At 37.8% G+C, this 21417-nt stretch overlaps 1 protein-coding gene across 2 annotated transcripts in view; it reads right to left on the reverse strand.

Annotated features, from left to right (window-relative positions):
• The window catches only part of RAVER2 (ribonucleoprotein, PTB binding 2), a 137192-nt gene that overhangs the window by 82928 nt on the left and 32847 nt on the right, over window positions 1-21417 (reverse strand). For both annotated transcript variants that reach the window (XM_070367896.1, XM_070367895.1), the window contains exons 3-4: window positions 7450-7919; window positions 4523-4714 (exon numbers count right to left, since the gene is read on the reverse strand). In XM_070367896.1, the coding sequence (XP_070223997.1) occupies window positions 4523-4714; window positions 7450-7919 (662 nt within the window). The remainder of the gene's footprint in view (window positions 1-4522; window positions 4715-7449; window positions 7920-21417) is intronic.

Raw genomic sequence — 21417 nt, forward strand, 5'->3', positions numbered from 1 at the left:
GCATTAGTTACAGAAGTAAACTTATTTTAACTACATTCATCAGGAAACAACGGTAGGTTGAAAACAGAGGAGCTAACTACTGATATTAATAAAGATGGGAAAGAAAAAGTAAGTCCAAAGAAAGAAGCAAGAAGATTATAAAGACAGGGCAAGAATAAGCAACAGATAGAAAAAACAAATAATAAAAACTGTTTCTTTGAAAGGCAAAACAGTCTGCAAGACTAATTGGGGGAAAGAAAATGCAAATAAATAAGACATACAATGAAAAAGAAGAGATTAGATATGACACATTTAAAAAATAAAATTTTATAAATAGCTATGTGTCAGTAAATTTTAAAACTCAGACTACATGGATAAATTTGTAGACTATAATCAAATGCCACATATACCACATAGAGAAAAATAAAACTAATATATCTAATATTCACAGAAGAAACTTAAGTGGTAATCAATGATTTTCTTCTGGGAGAGACATAAGGACTAGGTCTACATGGTTTCATAGATGAGGCTCTCAAACTTTCAAAGAACAGAAAATCCCTACTATATACAAACTGATCCATGACTAGAAAGAAAAGGAGAGGTTCAGAGGAAAAGAATGATAGGTGGAATTCAAGGCAGTAGGCAGTTGGTTTTGAATGCTGCAAAGATACAATAGTGTAAAGTAATTAGCCTCCATTTAAAATAAATAAATTTATATTTAAAAAAATAATAAAATAAATGCTGCAAAGAAACCAGGCAAAGAAAGACTGAAAAGTACCTATGTGACTTGATTACAAAATTCCTGTCAATCTTAAAGAGAACAGATCACTTAATAGTAGAGGCAGAAACTACACTGCATTGGGCTGGGAAGGAAATGAGAAATGGAAAGAAAAAAAAGGTGACTAGTGGGATCTAATTGTTCAAGAAGCTCCAGTTGTGAGGAAAAAGTATTACAAAGGCCTGCATCTAGAAAGGAAAAGATTTGAGTGTGTTTATAAGCAAATGGGATGGAGGTTGTGAACAACAGGTCAAGTATAAAGTAGAGGAGGCAGATCCTTGAGGATGGGCGGGGCATGAGCCCCTGCTTTGGTGGGAGGGCAACAGAGCACTTCCTCCATGAGAGCAAGGATCTTTGTTTTGTTCACTCAGTTCAGTCGCTCAGTCAGTCCGACTCTTTGCAACCCCATGGACTGCAGCACACCTGCAGCTTCCCTGTCCATCACCAGCTCCCAGAGTTTACTCAAGCTCATGGTCATTGAGTCAGTGATGCCATCCAGCCATCTCATTCTCTGTCATCCCCTTCTCCTGCCTTCAATCTTTCCCAGCATCAGGGTCTTTTCCAATGAGTCAGTTCTTCACATCAGGTGGCCAAAGAACTGGAGTCTCAGCCTCCAGTGAATATTCAGGACTGATTTCCTTTAGGATGGACTGGTTGGATCTCCTTGCAGTCCAAGGGACTCTCGAAGTCTTCTCCAACACCACAGTTCAAAAGCATCAATTATTCTGTGCTCAGCTTTCTTTATAATCCAACTCTCACATCCATACATGACTACCAGAAAAACCATAGCTTTGACTAGACGGACCTTTGTTCACTGGTGAATCCTAAATACCTCTAGTACATCTCGTATGTACTAGTAATTAAATATGTACCAGTAAGTAATTATGGAATGAATGCTATTAAAGAAAAAAAAGAAGTAAAAAGTGGGGCACTTTTGCTCAGGGAGTGTGAGAGAAAGTAAATGAATGAGTCCAGCACATGGCCTGTATATTTCTATAAAGTAGCAGCCACGACCATCAGATAGAAAGAAGGACAAAGACTAGAAGAGAGTGAAGATTTGAACTAGAATGTCAGACATTTGAAGAAGCACTAAGTCACCTAGTTGTTTTTCTCCAAGAAGACAGAGTATGCTGACTGCAAAAGTGGGTGACTGGATGGATTCAGACTCAGAAACTCCGCAAATCCAATCCAATCAAGAGACAACTTGACTAAAGGCAATGAAATTGACAATGAAAGAATGGCTGAAGTCATGAGTTATGCCAGTCAAGGATATGAGGATGACTGCTGGGAGCTAGTGAGGCATTCCACTCGTGACAAAGGTCATGAGGAAGGAGGCTCGGCATACGCAAAGGCGGGATTGAGCCTCGGGAGTCTCCCCGGATATTCTCGAGCATCTTCCCCTCAAAACCAGAGTCTGCCTACTTTATTGCTTCGTGCTCTCACCTCTGACTTTACTGGGGGCTGTCCCCCACCACCATCTCGCTCTCTCTGTCAAAGAGATAACTTACAGCTCCAATTAATAAAGTTCCTGGGCAATTAGGAGTGTTTAAATCCAAACCCCTCAGATGGCTCTCTAACTCGCCTGACAAGTTTACTGGGACTCCTACAGCTATGCATACGATTGTTTACAGTCTCCCAGCCTCGAGAGGCACAGGAAGCTTAAGATATTCAAATAGCTTAGAGCCTCTCAGAAAGTTAGAAACTGTCAGAATAAGACTAGTAAAGGATTTCATTGATGAGCCAAGGCTTGTTGCCAAGTTTTTACATCCACTGAATTGTATCCTTGAATGTGTATTAATTAATAGTTGGTATGTAGAAAAAATAAGTAGTGGCCTTGGTGTTAGTAACTTTAGACCCTTAAGGTAATAAATTCTTTCCTTTGTTGTAAACCCTATACACATCCGCCCTATAGGAATGCAATTTTATCTTTGGAAGATGGCGCCAAACCTTAAAATAATTACTCTTAGAGAAAATAAGTCTTTGTTGATAAGTCCTTGTCAAGAGTCATAAAATGTTAATAGGCCTTCTGGCCAGAAGATGATGTAAATCACCTAAACCATTTGTATACGATAAATTTGCAGGAAAGAAACCCTGGTTTTTGATAAGGATCAAAAACTGCTGACTTTGCATCCCCTATTATCCTCTATGTGTAACTTAGAGTATAAAAGCCCCTGTTAAAAATAAAGCTACGGGCCTTGCTCACCAACGCTTGGTCTCCCCATGTCATTCTTCCCTTTAACTTCCAGCTGAGTCTCCATCTGGAGCGTGGAACCCACCATGCTTACTAATTATGCCTGGGCTTCTAAGACCCACTCGAGAAGGTGTCTAGGGTGGGGCACCTTCCGCTATTCAAGAGGGCGCCTGCGGCCTACGTAAGTGGTGCAAACTTCTTGTCTTGAAGTTTTTTTGGTCTCCCGCGTAAACCAAGCTACTCAGCCTCTTTTCTCCACTGAATTTTCCTACTGAGCTATCCTCATTCTATTACTCTTTATATCTTTGATAAATATGTAAATTGTCGCCGACTCCGTCTCCCCTTCGAATACCCTGGATCAGCCGGGGCTGGTCCCCGGCAGATGACAGAAGAACCTAAGAAGGGAAGGAAAAAACAAAAAGGGAGAAGACATCCAGGACCAGAGGTGAGATCAAAGAATAAGAGAAGGAGGGCAAGTGAAATGATGGTAGGGTACCAGTGAAATCTGTCATCTCTTCTGCCCGCCCTCCCTCCCCTGATTGTCCTTCTCTCTCCACTTCATTTACAAACCACTTCCAGACTAGGTGATTTCTTGTTGTCTTAACTATGATCTTGTCAATACCGTGTATATATACTTTATTCCCTTTGGAATTTGTAAACTTGACCTCGCTTATCAAGTTCCACCTAAGCTGTGAGTGCTCCAGCCCTCCCTCTGCTTGTATCGAGCTACCATTTCACCACACATCTCTACACACTCAGCCTACCTAGACCTTTTCCACTTTTCAAGCATGAAAATTCGTCTCCTCCTACTGCTAGAAAGGTTTTGTCACAACCAGAGGATGTTCAATCACTCATTTTCCCTGCTTGGGGGTACCAGATTCAGCAAGTGAAAACGGGTGCCAGATAAACAATGGATAATGTTTAATGTAAGTATGTCTCATGCAAAATCTGTATTCATCTGGCAATCCTATTCTCCACCCCCATCAGCATTTCAAAATTGTACCTTAACGTTACATTCAAATGTCACCTTTGCAATTCTTTTTTTTTTTAAGTTTATTTTATTTTTAAACTTTACATAATTGTATTAGTTTTGAAGTCTTCCCTGGACCCTTCAAAAGTGTGTTTCTCCCTTCATTTGATCAATGGGTATTTACTATTCTAGGTGCAAGGAGTAAGAAACTGTGAAGCAGGAATAGTTGCTCCCTACAAGGAGTTTTCAACCAGAGAAGTAGAGAGGGGAGTAATAAGAGACAGTTCCAATAAAGAAGTCAGTCCAACATGCACACTTATGAACAGTTTTTGAAAAGGGGGGGCATGCTGCAATCAAACCTTGCAGAACAGGAACTCAAACATTAAATGAATAAATAAAAATTTCCTCAATTCTTGAGATGAATACACTTTACAAAACACAGTTTCCTCTATTTTACTGACTCCTGGCTTGATTTGGCAGAAGTATTATTTAGTCAATTAAAAGAAGAAGAATGTCTTCATGTAATAAAAATATAATGGAAGTCCAATCAATGATTAGTTTGGATACTTGAATTTCTCTATGTTCTTAAAAAAGAACAACTTACCACACGTTGAGCTGCTATCAGTGCTGCTAAGGTACTTCGCCCTGGTGCTCCCGGGGCACAGAAGGAAACTTGAACTTTGCTTCCCTTGATGGTCATACCATCAGCTGCTTGTTGAACCTCTTCAGCATGCTCTGCAGTGCTATATTCAACCACTGCAAAGCCACCAACATAACTACCTTCATCCTGTGCAAGCTGATGTGATACAATTATTAAAAAGGGAATTCTAACATTTAGTTAGAATGTATTTACAAGTATATCATCTGTAAATTCAAGGACAAATGTCTCAAAGCATGATACTGGTGAAAATATTGCATTCCTTTTTTTTTTTTTTCCAAAAATAAAAGTTTACTAGCTGGGTAGGTACAGTCTTTCTAGAAGATGGGAAGATAAGTAAGATTCTGTCAAGCTTCTTTCTGCTTCTTTGAATCTCTGATTTATTTTAAAAGTCAATGTTCAAATGATCATAGTTCCTATGTATTAATATATATATATAATTAATAATCTATAGAAAAATGTGGGGACACAACAATTGTTCTTTAAAGATGAAACCTGTTGAATTTGATCATGTATCTATTTGATCAAATAGATACATTTGATCATGTATCTATACACATTATCAAGAGAACAAAAGTAGAAGGAAACATATTCAACTTTTATTTCAATATTTTAGGTAGATCCCAGGAATTTGGTCAAGTATACTAAAGTAAACCTTATTTAGGAAATTGTGCCCCAGGTTTGTTAAAATACCATATGCAGGACACAACCTTTTCCTGAATGTGCCCTAAATAAACTGCAATGCAGAACTCAATTTATTTCCAGTCACCCATGTGTAAGAGTGTAAAGGAAGATACTAAAGCCCTGGATCCATAAAGACTGGTACAAAGAACAAAAGTAAGAAAAAAATACAACACTAAAAAGTTTCTAAGTGTTGAACATATCTGAATCATCTTAAACACATTTGTATCTAGTGATAAATGTGATAAAATTTAGCTTTGTATGTCTCCGAAATACAGAAATAGTTCAATAGAAACATCTACAAAACTTCTGTTTGGACTTGGGATCTCATAAATTGGTATACAATTCCATCATTTCTTAGTCATTTTTTAGCTTCTTTTCTCTTATTTTTGAAGCTTTTTTGTATAGTAGACCAAATTTCTGTTTTTTTCCCTTCTCATCCTTTCTTCCTTTTAAAACTGTCCTCAAATGTCTTTTCCTCCATAAAACATTCTTCCATTCACGTGGGAGAAAGGGAAAATATCTACCTCTTCCAAATATTTCTCCTACAACCTCATTCCTTTTATCCAAACCAAATCTTAAATTTCGACTTGTAAAAGCCATTAGTCCCTTTGGTCCTTTTTGATCACAAGGTAAGAAGACTGTGTCTTCTATATAGTCTATGTCAACCTACCAAACGGGAGAGCCTGACTTTAACAGATTTACTGATAAAGGCATTTAAAGTGGCTTTATTAAGCTTTTGAAAATTTCTAAAATATTTTTATTATTCTTAGTTTACTATATAATCTTCATGCCAAATAAATTATACAATCATTTTAAGTCTTTCAAAAGAAAATATCATTACAGTTTCATAGCACTGGTAATTTTAAAGAGCAATATTTCCATTCAATATGAGAGCCATTCAAATATGCAACGGCATGACTTATGATCTATTAATAGTTAACTTTCCATTACTTAAAAATATTTGAACAAAAGCTAAATGATCATTTACAATGATTGTAACAAATCTTTTTCTTTTTTAACCAGATGGAAAACAAGACCAGATAACCTAAGTCCCTTCTAACACCAAGGTTCATAATTCAAATACAATATGTAAAAAACAGCTTTCCCCTTATATTTGCTTCAAAGGCCTCAACTAAAGCTACAAAGAATTATGTTTGGCCACAGGATATCACTATATAATTCTTAGTATTCAAGAACAGCATATCAGTAACACAACTTTCAATAACTTGGCAAAGATTTGTCACAAAGTATTCTAATTTTTTGAAGCTCCATGGACACTTTCTTTGATGATTATATTGGGATTGGAGGGGCAAAAATGTAAGAAAAAGTAAGATGTAGCATTCATTTTAATTAAATAAACTATAATAAATTTCAAACTTTCTACTGCAAGAGTATAGATTCAATACGTGTATGATAACAGAAAAATAAGGGTGAGCAGAGGAAAGATGGGAGATAAGAAGGAGCAAAGGAGGAGAGAATAAATAGAAGGAAGAAATGAAGGGAAGCGAAAGAGAAAGATTTCATCAGGTGCTATAAAAATCTGTATGGGAAGGAGCCGTATACAGTATATATTTTTGTCTATTTGGTAGAATTTATTCAATTTTATTCTGATAAAGTGCTTGAAAATTCTTACCAATGTTGTCAGTTTTCAGGGATCTTCTCTAAATGTCTCACTTACCATGACCCCACTAAGACACAATAAAGCATTCTTTCTACACCATGTAACATTTTTCTGTTTTGCATTATCTCACTCTTCATATGGGATGTACAGTTATTTGCTTATCTGTCAGTGTACTCTACAAAACTGTGAGGTATAGAGAGAATATCTTTCCATTTGTTATATTTCTGACATTTAGCAGTATGGTATCTGGCACTGAGAATGTGACAAATCAAATGTGGGTGGATGAAGTGATCAAAGCATGAATGGTCAAGAACAGATGGAAGGAGAAGGTGGATGCATTAAGTGATGGGTTTGCTAAGACATAATTATATAAAAACAATATAGTCTGGCCCATCAACAAAAAAAATTAATTTAAAATTTACCATCATATTAAAGTGTTCATTACAAACTAAAGTAGAATGAGATTATGCATGGTGATATTTACATAGGTATAATAAATATGTGAGTGCATGCTGATGCATATGTAGATATTTTCAAATATTTCAAATAATACCTTAAAAATACATACCTGGCAAAACACAGGTTTATGGATACTGGAAAAAAACTGCAACAGCTCCTCTGAATCCCTATAGTCACTAGGGAGTTTATCTATACAAAGGCACTTAGAATGAATGAGCTCTGCGGCCAGTAGATTAACATCCATCCACTGTGCAAAGACAACTGATGCTCCCAACTGTTTACCCAATAGCTCCAATCGAGCCTTTGCAGCAAAGTCCTTTTTCATGTATTCTACAAATCCATAGCCTTTGGAATGGCCAGTAACTTCACTGTAGACAAGAAAACATCTCTCGACATTTCCATAAGCACGAACAAGTTCTTCAAACTCTTCTAATGTAAAAGAAGTGGGCAAGTTGGTGATACATAGCAAAGCATCTGTTGGCTGGAGCTGGACTACTAAGTCTTTTCCTCGAAAAGAATATTGATGAAACATCTGAATTGCATTCTGGGCTTGTTCCCCGTTCAATAAGGTAACAAAAGCTGGAAGAAGATAAAATAAATGAGTTTTCTGAGCCAGTGTTTTCAAGCTTTTTTGATCATGACCCACAGTAAGAAACAGATTTTATACCTATGCCTCAGTACACATATGTAAGTGCATTAGTCGTTAAATCATGTCTGACTCTTTGCAACCCCATGGATTGTAGCCCACCAGGCTCCTCTGTCCATGGAATTCTCCAGGCAACAATACTAGAGTGGGCTGCCATTCTCTTTTCTCCAGGGGATCTTTCCAACCCAGGGATCAAACCCAGGTCTCCTGCATTGCAGGCAGATTCTTTACTCTCTGAGCCACCAGGGAAGCCCACACATACACACACACATATATATACACACATATATGTATTTCTGAAACAAAAGTATCAGGAAGCAAAACACCTATCATGTGTAATGTATTCTGATATTTTCTATGCTATTTCATTGTTTTTAAGTGCTGATACTCCCACTTAAACAATTTCATGACCAGTAACTCAAAAAACAGACAACATATATTAGGAGCTCCACTTCTTGTGGGAGGGGTGATGGTAGTCTTTTTAAACTACACACAGATTTGATATTTTCCATCAATAGTATGTGATGCAAAATTTTATGAACTATTCTTTCTTCTCAGAGAGTTCTCAAAGGCCCTCTTTGATAATAAGAATACCTAAAATGTACCTAAAATATAGGTAATTTTTAAATTATTTAAAAATAGAATACCTAAAAGAACAAAGGCATAACCAAAAGACACCAAGATGCCCAGAGGAAGCCAAATCTTTCTCCAATTGATGTACATGTTTCCTTAAAATAAAATTAATTACACTGAAACAATACATACACATATAATTTGTATACTGTTGGGATGAACAATATGGTATGAAAAGATCACAGGATTATGATACTAGACAAGTAGCTTACCTTCAAATCTTTGTAGAACAAACCAAAGGGGGGAAAAAATGTCCTGTCTACCTAATGAAGTTGTTCCAGCATTAAGCAACAAATAGACATGATAATTTGTAAAATCTAAAACATGATACAAATATAAAATTCTAAATCAATGAAATATCATACACACATGTGTATCTGATAAGATTTTGAGCAATATTATAAGAAAAATTTAAAACCCCAGATAAAAGAAACAACAGAGGACAAACCACAAATTAGAAACACACCATTCTCTCAACCTTCCTCCCGCTCCTTCTTCTTGCCCTCTTTGGAACACACGGTGAAGGTGCCCATAGGAGTACCCAACTTACCCAGATGCAAAGATAACAACATGGCAAATATGCACAGAGCAAGAGGGAAAGGATTTAAACAGCATGGACAGTCCTGCCTGCCATCTCACTCAGCCTGCTCTTCCTTAGCTGGTCTTAGTGCCCATGCGCCTCTCAGGCTGTAAGCATCTCTCCACAGTGAGTGTGATGCTAATATTTAAAGAATTACATTTTTTATTTAACATGATATCCACATACAAGGAAACTACTTACAGAGGAATAGCTAACTCTTCCAGCACTAGGGGGGAAAATGGCTTTGCTGCACTTACTGAGAGATTATCTCTTGGTTTCCAATAAGCCCTCATAAAGGACTTGAGTTATTTTGATTCTATGCCTTTCTTTCCTTATGCTGACATAGAATACCATTTAATGGTATTTTGCTAAAACCAGCAAACAAGTCAACAATCATTTGTAAATATTGATTATGTTCATATTTATCTCATAAGTTCATCAGTTCATATTTGATTTGAATTCTCCGGGTATCTGAAACTGTTAACCATGCCCTTCCTTAACTTCCTTAATAAAGTCCTTCCTGATTTTCTTCATACTTGCCTAAGCACTCCTCCTTCCCTTTCCTTTGATATATTTTTCTCCACTCACACCTGTAAGGTAGTAATCCTAAAGGTTCCTTCCTGGCAGGAGCACACACAGTGACAGCCGGTGACTGTACCCAGCAACCCTGAGCCATAAATCCTTGTCTATGCCCCCTTCCCTGGGCACTCACATCCATGCCCATGTATTCATTTCTCACGTGCCAGGCTCTGTGTTAGGCACTGGAAAGGAGGGGGTCAACAAAACAAGTAAGATCCTTTTCAACAAGGACCCCACAATCCAGTAGAGGATGACAGATTAGACAGAGAGTTACAAGTGTGATTGGAGAAGGCAATGGCACCCCACTCCAGTACTCTCGCCTGGAAAATCCCATGGACAGAGGAGCCTGGTGGGCTGCAGTCCATGGGGTCGCTAAGAGTTGGACACGACTGACCGACTTCACTTTCACACATTGGAGAAGGAAATGGCAACCCACTCCAGTGTTCTTGCCTGGAGAATCCCAGGGACGGAGGAGCCTGGTGGGCTTCCGTCTTTGAGGTCGCAGAGTCGGACGCAGCTGAAGCAACTTAGCAGCAGCAGCAGTACTACAACTGTGATATTACCAAGAAGTATGGGGGCTATGAAAGCAACTAAATAGAGCAAAATGGCTAGTCTGGGGACTCAGAGAAAACCTCTTATTCTCTTGTCAACTCTCAAAACTACATTTCTAGTCCTTTAGTTCCATATATATTCACATGCTGATTCACACATGATCAAACATAACTCATGATCTTCATCCTCTCCGTTCCTCTAAAATCTCAACATGGCTCAGCTTCCTTCATTCTCTGTCTTAGCTGCTAGCATCACACTCACAAAAGGGAAACCTGGGAATTACCTGAGACCCTATCTGCTTTACCCCTCACTTAAAGGAATCCTCAAATTTCACCCTCCAAATAGGTCTTAGATCCATCCTCTTTCCTTCATTCTTCTAGCTTTTTTTTTGCTTCAATGACAATAAAGCAAACTCTCAAAAATGAAAGTTTAATTGTGTCTGTCTACTGCCTAAAATGCAATGATTCAGTATGAAAAATGAAGCCAAGACCCAGCATAGTTATCATGCCCTACCAGGCCCTTTTGATCTGACGCCAGCCTCATTAACTGTCAAACTTCCCTTCCCCGCCACACTTCTTTATTCTCCACCGACAATGAGTTGCTTGTAGTTCCCTAGGTATCACCTTGTTCAAGCATCTATACATGTCATTCCCTTGCCTACAAGATCTCTCCCATATCTTTAGCCACTCAAATCTTTTAGTTGCCTTTCAAAGTCAGCCCAGGGGTTAATGTATCATGATCTCCAGGAAGCATTCTCTGATACTGTCTTCCAGTTAGTTAATCCTTGTTTTACTACCCCTCTGTATTTTGAACATTGACTGGATTATTGCACATATCACAATGTATTATAACCTTTGTTTAGATGTCTGCTATCCTATCAACTGTGAGATCCCTAAACTGCTATGGAATATATCTCCATCAGCTATCATACTGTCAGACACACAGTGGAGCCTGTGTGTCAGCTGAATGGATGAATGTATACATGCATAGATTAACTAGTACATTTTAAAACTGACAACTTCTCATTTTCCTTTTCTTAGGTATCTGCATTTGCTCAACCCAAATAAGATATTTTGTAGTAGAATTATATAACATAATGAAGCAAATTTAAAACTCCAGGCAGTAGGGAAAAGAGGTCATTGATTCTCTTCTATAGTTTCTTCCATTTCTTTTCAAGTCCACAAAGTCTCTAAAAAAAAAAAAGTCCAACTTTTTTCACATTGACTCTATGGAAGTGGAAGGTGTCACCCTACAGAGAAAACACTATAAGGCATTTGGAAATTAGTTCTGTTTCCATTTTCCTACCAAAATTTTAAGATTCAACATTGGTCCCAATCCTTTCACAAGTCACAATTTTATTTATCCTTTGCCATGGCTGCTCTATTAGTTAAATTTATTATTTGCACACATTTGATGGCAAGTATGCAAAAACTTGTTCTCTAATATTCAGTTCAGTTGCTCAGTCATGTCCAACTCTTTGTGACCCCATGAACTGCAGCCCTCCAGACCTCCTTATCCATCACCAACTCCCAGAGTCTACCCAAACTTATGTCCATTGAGTCGGTGATGCCATCCAACCATCTCATCCTCTGTCGTCCCCTTCTCCTCCCGCCCGTAATCTTTGCCAGCATCAGGGTCTTTTCCAATGAGTCAGCTCTTTGTATCAGGTGGCCAAAGTATTGGAATTTCAGCTTCAACATCAGTCCTTCCAATGAACACCCAGGACTAATCTCCTTTAGGATGGACTGGTTGGATCTCCTTGCAGTCCAAGGGACTCTCAAGAGTCTTCTCCAACACCACAGTTCCAAAGCATCAATTCTTCGGCACTCAGCCTTCTTCACAGTCCAACTCTCACATCCATACATGACTACTGGAAAAATCATAGCTTTGACGAGATGGACCTTTGTTGACAAAGTAATGTCTCTGCTTTTGAATATGCTGTCTAGGTTGGTCATAACTTTTCTTCCAAGGAGTAAGTGTCTTTTAATTTCATGGCTGCAATCACCATCTGCAGTGATTTTGGAGCCCCCAAAATAAAGTCAGCCACTGTTTCCCCATCTATTTGCCATGAAGACATGGGACCAGATGCCATGATCTTAGTTTTCTGAATGTTGAGCTTTAAGCCAACTTTTTCACTCTCCAGTTTCATTAAGAGGCTCTTTAGTTCTTCACTTTCTGCCATAAAGGTGGTATCATCTGTATATCTGAGGTTATTGATATTTCTCCCTGCAATCTTGATTTCAGCTTGTGCTTCTTCCAGTCCAGCGTTTCTCATGATGTACTCTGCATATAAGTTAAATAAGCAGGGTGACAATATACAGTCTTGGTGTACTCCTTTTCCTATTTGGAACCAGTCTGTTGTTCCATGTCCAGTTCTAACTGTTGCTTCCTGACCTGCATATAGGTTTCTCAAGAGGCAGGTCAGGTGGTCTGGTATTCCCATCTCTTTCAGAATTTTCCAGTTTCTTGTGATCCACACAGTCAAAGGCTTTGGCATAGTCAATAAAGCAGAAACAGATATTTTTTCTGGAATTCTCTTGCTTTTTCAATGATCCAGTGGATGTTGGCAATTTGATCTCTGGTTCCTCTGCCTTTTCTAGAACCAGCTTAAACATCTGATGTATCCTATTCTAAAACAATTATTTCTTCTTATCTACAACAGAAAGCTCAGATTTTAAGGTTTATAACTGCAGCCACTTTTATTAAACTATTATTATCTGTTTCCTCAAACACCACCATAGGTAATGTAATTCAAAGCAATGTCATTTAATATAACTACTGAGCTTCTTCCCTGTATTATTCTAGTGGGTGATTCAGGCTTTGTAGTATACATCTGTAACTTAACAGTTACCATCAAATGATATTGATCTTTCTGCATATAGTCCAAAAACTTTACAACAGCATACTTCCATTTTCCCCTCTCAATCTTTGTATTGTTGTCATGCATTTTATTTCTACAGGTGTTATAACCTCCACAACAGTGTTATTATTTTTACTAAACCATTTAAAGAGAACTGAATATTAACAAAACAGTTTTTATACACACACAGAAAACATCTGATATTCTTCATTTTTGTGTGTAGATCCAGATTTCCATCTAGCACCATTTTCTCTCTGCTTAAAGGACTTCTTTAAATACTTCTTATAAAGCAGGTCTGATGGTAATTAATTCTTTCAGCTTTTATATGATTAAAAAATATCTTTAATCATCCTTACTTTTAAAGTATATTTTTGGTGGGTAAATAATTCCATGGGATTTTTTTGATGTATAAATGACAAATAACATTATATTAGTTTCAGGTGTTTAATAATTCAATATTTGTACATATTGTGAAATAAGTCTAGTTAACATCCGTCACCACACATAATTACAAAAATTCAGGGGAAAGGGATGAGAATTTTTAAGATCTACTTCCTTAACAACTTTCAAATACACACTACAGTACTGTTCTTTGTAGTAATCCTGCTATACATTACATCCCCATGACTTATTTTATATGGAAATTTGTACTTTATGACTCTCCTCACCCATTTCATCCCATCCCTAGCCTCTGGCTGTGTCTATGAGCTCAGGGTTTTTTGGTTTTGTTCTAGATTTCACCTATAAGTGAGGTCACACAGTATTTGTATTTCTCTGACTTACTGCACTTAGCATAATGCTCTCAAGGCCCATCCATGTTATCACAAATGGTAAGATTCCATTCTTTTTTAAGGCTGAATAATATTCCATTGTCTATGCATATATGACATCTTCCTTATCCATTTATCAGTAACCACTTAGGGAGTTGCCATGTCTTGCCTGTAGTAAATAACACTGCAATAGGCATAGGGGTTTCTATATTTTTTGAAATAATGTTTTTAATTCCTTCAAATTAATATCCCAAAGTGGAATTGCTGGACAATATGGTAGTTCCACTTTTAATTTTTTGAAGGACCTCCATTCTGTTTCCCATAGTGACTGTATCAAATTTCCATTCCCACGAACAATGTCCAAGGGTTTCCTTCACTCCTTCTCTCCAACACTTTGTCTTGCTTTTTTGATAACAGGTATATTCTAACAGGTGTGAGGTGATATATCACTGTGGTTTTGATTTTCATTTCTCTGATAACAATATGCCAACAAATTTGGAAAACTCAGCAGTGGCCACAGGACTGGAAAAGGTCAGTTTTCATTCCAATCCCAGAGAAAGGCAATGCCAAGGAATGCTCAAACTACCGCACAATTGCACTCATCTCACACGCTAATAAAGTAATGCTCAAAATTCTCCAAGCCAGGCTTCAGCAATATGTGAACCATGAACTTCCTGATGTTCAAGCTGGTTTTAGAAAAGGCAGAGGCATCAGAGATCAAATTGCCAACATCTGCTGGATCATGGAAAAAGCAAGAGAGTTCCAGAAAAACATCTAGTTCTGCTTTATTGACTATGCCAAAGCCTTTGACTGTGTCGATCACAAGAAACTGTGGAAACTTCTGAAAGAGATGGGAATACCAGACCACCTGACCTGCCTCTTGAGAAACCTATATGCAGGTCAGGAAGCAACAGTTAGAACTGGACATGAAACAACAGACTGGTTCCAAATAGGAAAAGGAGTACGTCAAGGCTGTATATTGTCACCCTGCTTATTTAACTTATATGCAGAGTACATCATGAGAAACGCTGGACTGGAAGAAGCACAGGCTGGAATCAAGATTGCCAGGAGAAATATCAATAACCTCAGATATGCAGATGACGCCACCCTTATGGCAGAAAGTGAAGAGAACTAAAAAGCTTCTTGATGAAAGTGAAAATGGAGAGTGAAAAAGTTGGCTTAAGGCTCAACATTCAGAAAACGAAGATCATGGCATCCGGTCCTATCACTTCATGGGAAATAGATGGGGAAATAGTGTCAGACTTTATTTTTGGGGGCTCCAAAATCACTGCAGATGGTGATTGCAGCCACAAAATTAAAAGACTCTTACTCCTTGGAAGGAAAGTTATGACCAACCTAGATGGCATATTCAAAAGCAGAGACATTACTTTGCCAACAAAGGTTCGTCTAGTCAAGGTATGGTTTTTCCTGTGGTCATGTATGGATGTGAGAGTTGGACTGTAAAGAAGGCTGAGCACCGAAGAATTGATGCTTTTGAACTGTGGCGTTCGAGAAGACTCTTGAGAGTCCCTTGGGCTGCAAGGGGATCCAACCAGTCCATTCTGAAGGAGATCAGCCCTGGGCTTTCTTTGGAAGGAATGATGCTAAAGCTGAAACTCCAGTACTTTGGCCACCTCATGCGAAGAGTTGACTCACTGGAAAAGACCCTGATGCTGGGAGGGATTGGGGGCAGGAGGAGAAGGGGATGACAGAGGATGAGATGGCTGGATGGCATCACTGACTTGATGGATGTGAGTCTGGGTGAACTCCGGGAGTTGATGATGGACAGGGAGGCCTGGCATGCTGCGATTCATGGGGTCGCAAAGAGTCGCACAGGACTGAGTGACTGAACTGACTGACTGAACTGATGATTAGTGATATTGAACACCTCTCCATGAATCTGTTGCCCACCTGTATGCCTAATTTGGAAAAATGTCTCTTTAGATATCCTCTGCCAGGTTTTTAATTATATTATTCTTTTGCTATTGAGTTGTATGAGTTCTTTAGGTATTATGGATATTAGCTCCTTATCAGATATAATTTGCAAATATTTTCTCCCATCAAGTAGAGTGGTGGTGGTGTTGTGCTAGTCACTTAGTCATATCCGACTCTTTGTGACCCCATGGACTGCAGCATGCCAGATTCCCTGGCTTTCATCATCTCTCAGAGTTTGCTCAAACTCATGTCCACTGAGTCAGTGATGCTATCCAACCATCTCATCCTCTGTCATTCCCTTCTCCTCCTGCCTTCAATCTTTCCCAGCATCAGGGTCTTTTCCAATGAGTTGGCTCTTCACATCAGGTGGCCAAAGTATTAGAGCTTCAGCTTGATTCATCAGTCCTTCCAATGAATATTCAGGGTTGATTTCCTTTCAGATTCAGTAGTGTGGACAATGTTAATTCTTCCAGTCCATGACCATGGAATACCTTCTGTTATTTGTCACTTCTTCAGTATCTTTCATAAGTGTCTTATTAAGTGATCTTTTTTTGATCTTTTTTCTTTCAGCAAAGAAAGATGTTGCCCCATGGTCTTCTCATTTGTATTGTTTCCAATAAATATGTAGTCATATTTCTATTTGTCCCTCTAAACGTAACATGTCCTTGGTGGGGACAGCTGTTTTTAAGATTTTCTCTTTATCACTAATTACAAGTAAGTTGATTACAAATGTACCTTATTGTAGGTTTTTCACGTTTTATGCTTAAGGTTGGTTAAGCTTTGAGGATCTCTGGGTTCAGGCCAAATCTGGAAAATTTTCAGCTAGTAATTCTTTAACTGTCTTTTCTGTATTACTTTCTCTCTCATATGGAGACTCCATTACTCCAATATTAGGGCTTTGAAGTTGGCCATAGTTCATGGATAACTTTGTTCATGTTTTACAGTTCTTTTTTCCTGTTTCATTTTGGCTGTTTCCATGTATTCACATTCACTGATCTGTTCCTCTGCAATGTCAACTCTGCTGTGAATCCCATCTACCCATCCCGTTTTTCATCCCAGAAATTGTAGTTTGCATTTCTAAAAGTGTGAATTAAGTATATTTAACATCTTCCATCCTCTATTTAATATGTTCAATTTTTACTATAAATTCTTGTACATATGAAACACAGTTATAAACTGTTTCAATATATCTATTTCAATTCCAGGTCAGTTTTGATTGATTTCTCATTATGGGCTGTACTTTTCTGCTTCTTTGCCATACCTGGTCATTTTTAATTGGATACCAGACACTAAATTTCTACCTTGTTGGGTACTGGATGTTTTTATATTCAAGCAAATATTCTTGAGGTTTTTTCCTGGGTCGTGTTTAAGTTATCGGGAATGAGCTTGATCCTTACAGGTCTCACTTTAAAATTTTTAGCATTGTTAGTCTAGAGTTAATTTTCTCCACTTGAAACAAAACATTTTTGAATACTCCTGATCAACCATGAATCATGATGTCTATCATCCTAGCTGGTAGGAATAGCACCATTCCTGGCTAAAAGTGAGCTGTAAAGCCTTTGTCAATATTTTTAACATTAAAGTTGAACATAACTTACAAACCCAGTAATTCACTTGTGGAGAAACCACTGCAATGTCTATCAAAAGAAAGTAAAAGCATACTCATTGCAGTATTTTTTGAAATGCTGGAAAAGTTAAAGCTTCCTAAATGCCTGTTAGTAATGAACAGATTTATCAGTGGTGATAAATTCACAGGACAGAATAATATGTAGTAGTTTAAATCAATGAACTAAAGCTATATGTACAATGCCACATCTGGTCATTTAGTTGCTAAATGAAAAATACAGGAGAATACCATTTATGTTGTTTAAAAAACACCAAGTACAACACTGTTAACTTTACATATAGTAGAATTTCAGACATTAGTTGGGATGCTTTGATAAGAAACCACTTCACAATTTCAAAGACTTAACAAAACAGAAGGGTTTCTCCTCCTTGATCATCATGCATATCCCATGCTGAAAGGAAGGAAGGAGGCTTTGCTCATAGCCACTCTAGGACTGTTTAAAGAGGACATACAACCTTCCTCGATCACTTTAGCAAGTTGCGCAGTGAGCAGTCAATCACATGCCAGCTCTGAAATCTTCTACCTGGAGGGGATACATGTCACTTTCACTGCACTTCATTCATCGAAAGCCAAATCACATGTCCACTGGTAACTTCAAAGAGAGACAGGGAAGCACTATTTACCCTATGACAGGAACAAAAAGAATCTGCGAACAGCTCTAATAACTACCACAATGGAATGGCACAGATGGAAAGTGTGCACCAAATTTTTTAGTGCTTGCCCTTTGGCAAGGAGGGATGGCGGGAATGGAGTCAGAGAGAGGTAAAAACTTGACTTCATTTTTAACTGTAGTGTTCTTTTCTATATTTCTAAGTCACAAAAAGCAAATGCAGAATTTCTTATCATACTATCAGAGGTATTCTCTTAATAGTACTACATTAGGGATCTAGCATCTATATAATATTTTAATGACTAAAATACTTCAAAGTCTTTTTAAATTGAAATATAATCAACACATTAAAATTAGTTTCAAGTATCTAACATAATAGGGTTCCCCCATGGCTCAAAGGTAAAGAATTCATCTGCAATGCAAGAGCTACAGGGTCAAACCCTGGGGCAGAGCACAGAACCCACTCCAGTATTCTTGCTTGGAGAATCCCATGGACAGAGGAGCCTGGTGGGCTACAGTCTATAGGGTTGCAAAGAGTCTCCTGCATCTCCTGCATTGAAAGCAGGAACTCCTGCATTGCTTTAGGGTAGCCCCAATGCAGGGGACACAGGTTCAATCCCTGCTTGGGGAATTAAGATCCCACATGCTTTGGGGCAACCAAGCACTGGGATGCCATGCACTGCAACTAGAGAAGACTCCATGTGCTGTAACTAGAGAAAGCCTACAGAGCAGTGAAGATCCAGTGCAGCCAGGAAAAAAAACCAAAAATCTGCGAATTTGGGAGTCAGTATCACGACTTAGAGACTAAATACCCACCTCCCCCCCACACACACATATGATGGTTATATCATCCTTCAGACATTTCTTTACTTTTTTGTCATCTCAAAGAGATGTTTTTAAATATTTACATATCATATGTACACAGTGAAAATAATCTAATTTAGGTTTTTAATCTCAGATATAACACATGCAGAAAAATTAAACAATTTTCCCAATTTGTATAACTAAAGGTCAAATTACATAATTTATTCACTAAATCCAATAATATATTCTTAAAAATGAACAATACTAAGCAAATTCAAAACACTCATTAAAATGTTATAACATTAGGACATTCATTATAAAACTTCATAAAGCTCTGGCAATATTATATATATTTTTTAAAAACCTACAAAAATTCCATTTTTTGCCTAAGTTTTTATTGAGGTATAGTTGGAGAAGACTCTTGAGAGTCCCTTGGACTGCAAGGAGATCCAACCAGTCCATTCTGAAGGAGATCAACCCTGGGATTTCTTTGAAAGGTATGATGCTAAAGCTGAAACTCCAGTACTTTGGCCACCTCATGTGAAGAGTTGACTCATTGGAAAAGACTCTGATGCTGGGAGGGATTGGGGGCAGGAGGAGAAGGGGCTGACAGAGGATGAGATGGCTGGATGGCATCACTGATTCAATGGATGTGAGTCTGGGTGAACTCCGGGAGTTGGTGAGGGACAGGGAGGCCTGGCGTGCTGCGATTCATGGGGTCGCAAAGAGCTGGACACGACTGAGCGATTGAACTGAACTGATAGTTGATTTACAATATTGTATCATTTTAGGTGTATGTCAGTGATTCAAATGTTCACAGATTATATTCCATTTAAATTATTATAAAATATTGGCTACTTCCCTGTGCCGTACAATGTATCTTTACAGCTTATTTTATGTGTAATAGTTTGTACCTCTTAATCCTCTACCCTTATCTTGCCCTTCCCTGTTTCCTCTCCACACTGGTAACTACTAGTTTGTTCTCAATATCTGTGAGTCTGTTTCTGCTCTGTCATATTCGTTTGTTTTAGTTTTAGATTCCACATATAAGCAATAACATACAGTATTTATCTTTCTCTGTCTGACTATTTCACTAAGCACAAGACCCTGCAGGTCTACCCATGTTGCTGCAAAAGGCAAAATTTCATTTTTTCCTTTATGGCTGAATGGTATTGCATTGTGTGTGTGTATATACATATGTGTGTGTGTGTGTGTATACCACCTCTTCTTTATCTATTCATCTGTTGATGGATGCTTAGGTTGCCTCATAGTTGGCTACTGTAAATAGCACTGATATGAACATTGGGGTGCATGTATCTTTTTGAATTAGTGTTTTCACTTATTTAGCCAGGAGTGGAGTTGCTAATCATACGGTAGCTCAATTTTTCGTTCTATGAGGAACCTCCACACTGTTTTCCAGAGGCTGCACCAATTTACATTGGTATAAATCCAAATCCCCAACATTGTATGAGAGTGCCTTTTCATCATATTTCTGATGTTTGTTTTTGGGTTTTTTTTTTAAACAATAGTCATATTGATAAGTGTGAGGTGATATTTCATTGTGATGTTGATTTGTAGTTCTCTGAAGATTAGCAATGCTAAGCATCTTTTCACTTGCCTCTTGGCCACCTATATGTCTCCCTTGGAAAAATGTCTATTCAGGTCTTCTGCTCATTTTAATTGGATTGTTTAGTTTTTTTGATATTGAGTTGTATGAGCTGTTCATATATTTTGAATATTAACCACCTATCAGTCATACCATTTGCAAATATTTCTCCCATTTGGTAGGTTGTCTTTTCATTTTATCAATGGTTCCCTCACTATGCAAAAGCTTTTAAGTTTAATTAGGTCCCATTTGTTTATTTTTGCTTTTGCTTCCTTTGCTTTAGGAGGGATAGCCAAAAAAAATACTGCTATGGGATTTATATCAAAGAATGTTCTGCCTATGTTCTCTTCTAGGATCTTATGGTTTCCAGTCTTACATTTAGATTTTTAATCTATTTTGAGTTTAGTTCTTTATATGGTATGAGAAAATGCTCTAATTTCATTCTTTTACAAGAACTGTTCAGTTTTCTGAGCATCATTTCTTGAAGAGACTGTATCAAATTCATTGATGAGTTTTTGGTGGCATCTTTAGAAATCTCTATGTATAACATGTGTCATCTGTTTTACTTCTCCCTTTCTAATTTGGGTTTTTCTTCTTTTTATTGTCTGACCGCTGTGGCTAAGACTTCCAATACCATGTTGGACAAAAGTGGCAACACTGGGCATCCTTGCCTTGGTCTTGATCTTAGAGGAAATGCTTTCAGCTTTTCACCACTAAATATGATGTTAGCCATGGCTTATCAGATGGCCTTTATTATTTTGAAGTCTGTTCCCTCTTTGTTGAGGGTTTTACCCACTTTGTTGAGAGTTTTAACCATAAATGGATGCTGAATTTTGTTAAAAGCTTTTTCTGCATATTTAGATGGTCACGATTTT

The sequence above is a fragment of the Bos mutus genome, chromosome 3, assembly GCF_027580195.1.
Source record: "Bos mutus isolate GX-2022 chromosome 3, NWIPB_WYAK_1.1, whole genome shotgun sequence".
In the NCBI taxonomy this organism is placed as follows: domain Eukaryota; kingdom Metazoa; phylum Chordata; class Mammalia; order Artiodactyla; family Bovidae; genus Bos; species Bos mutus.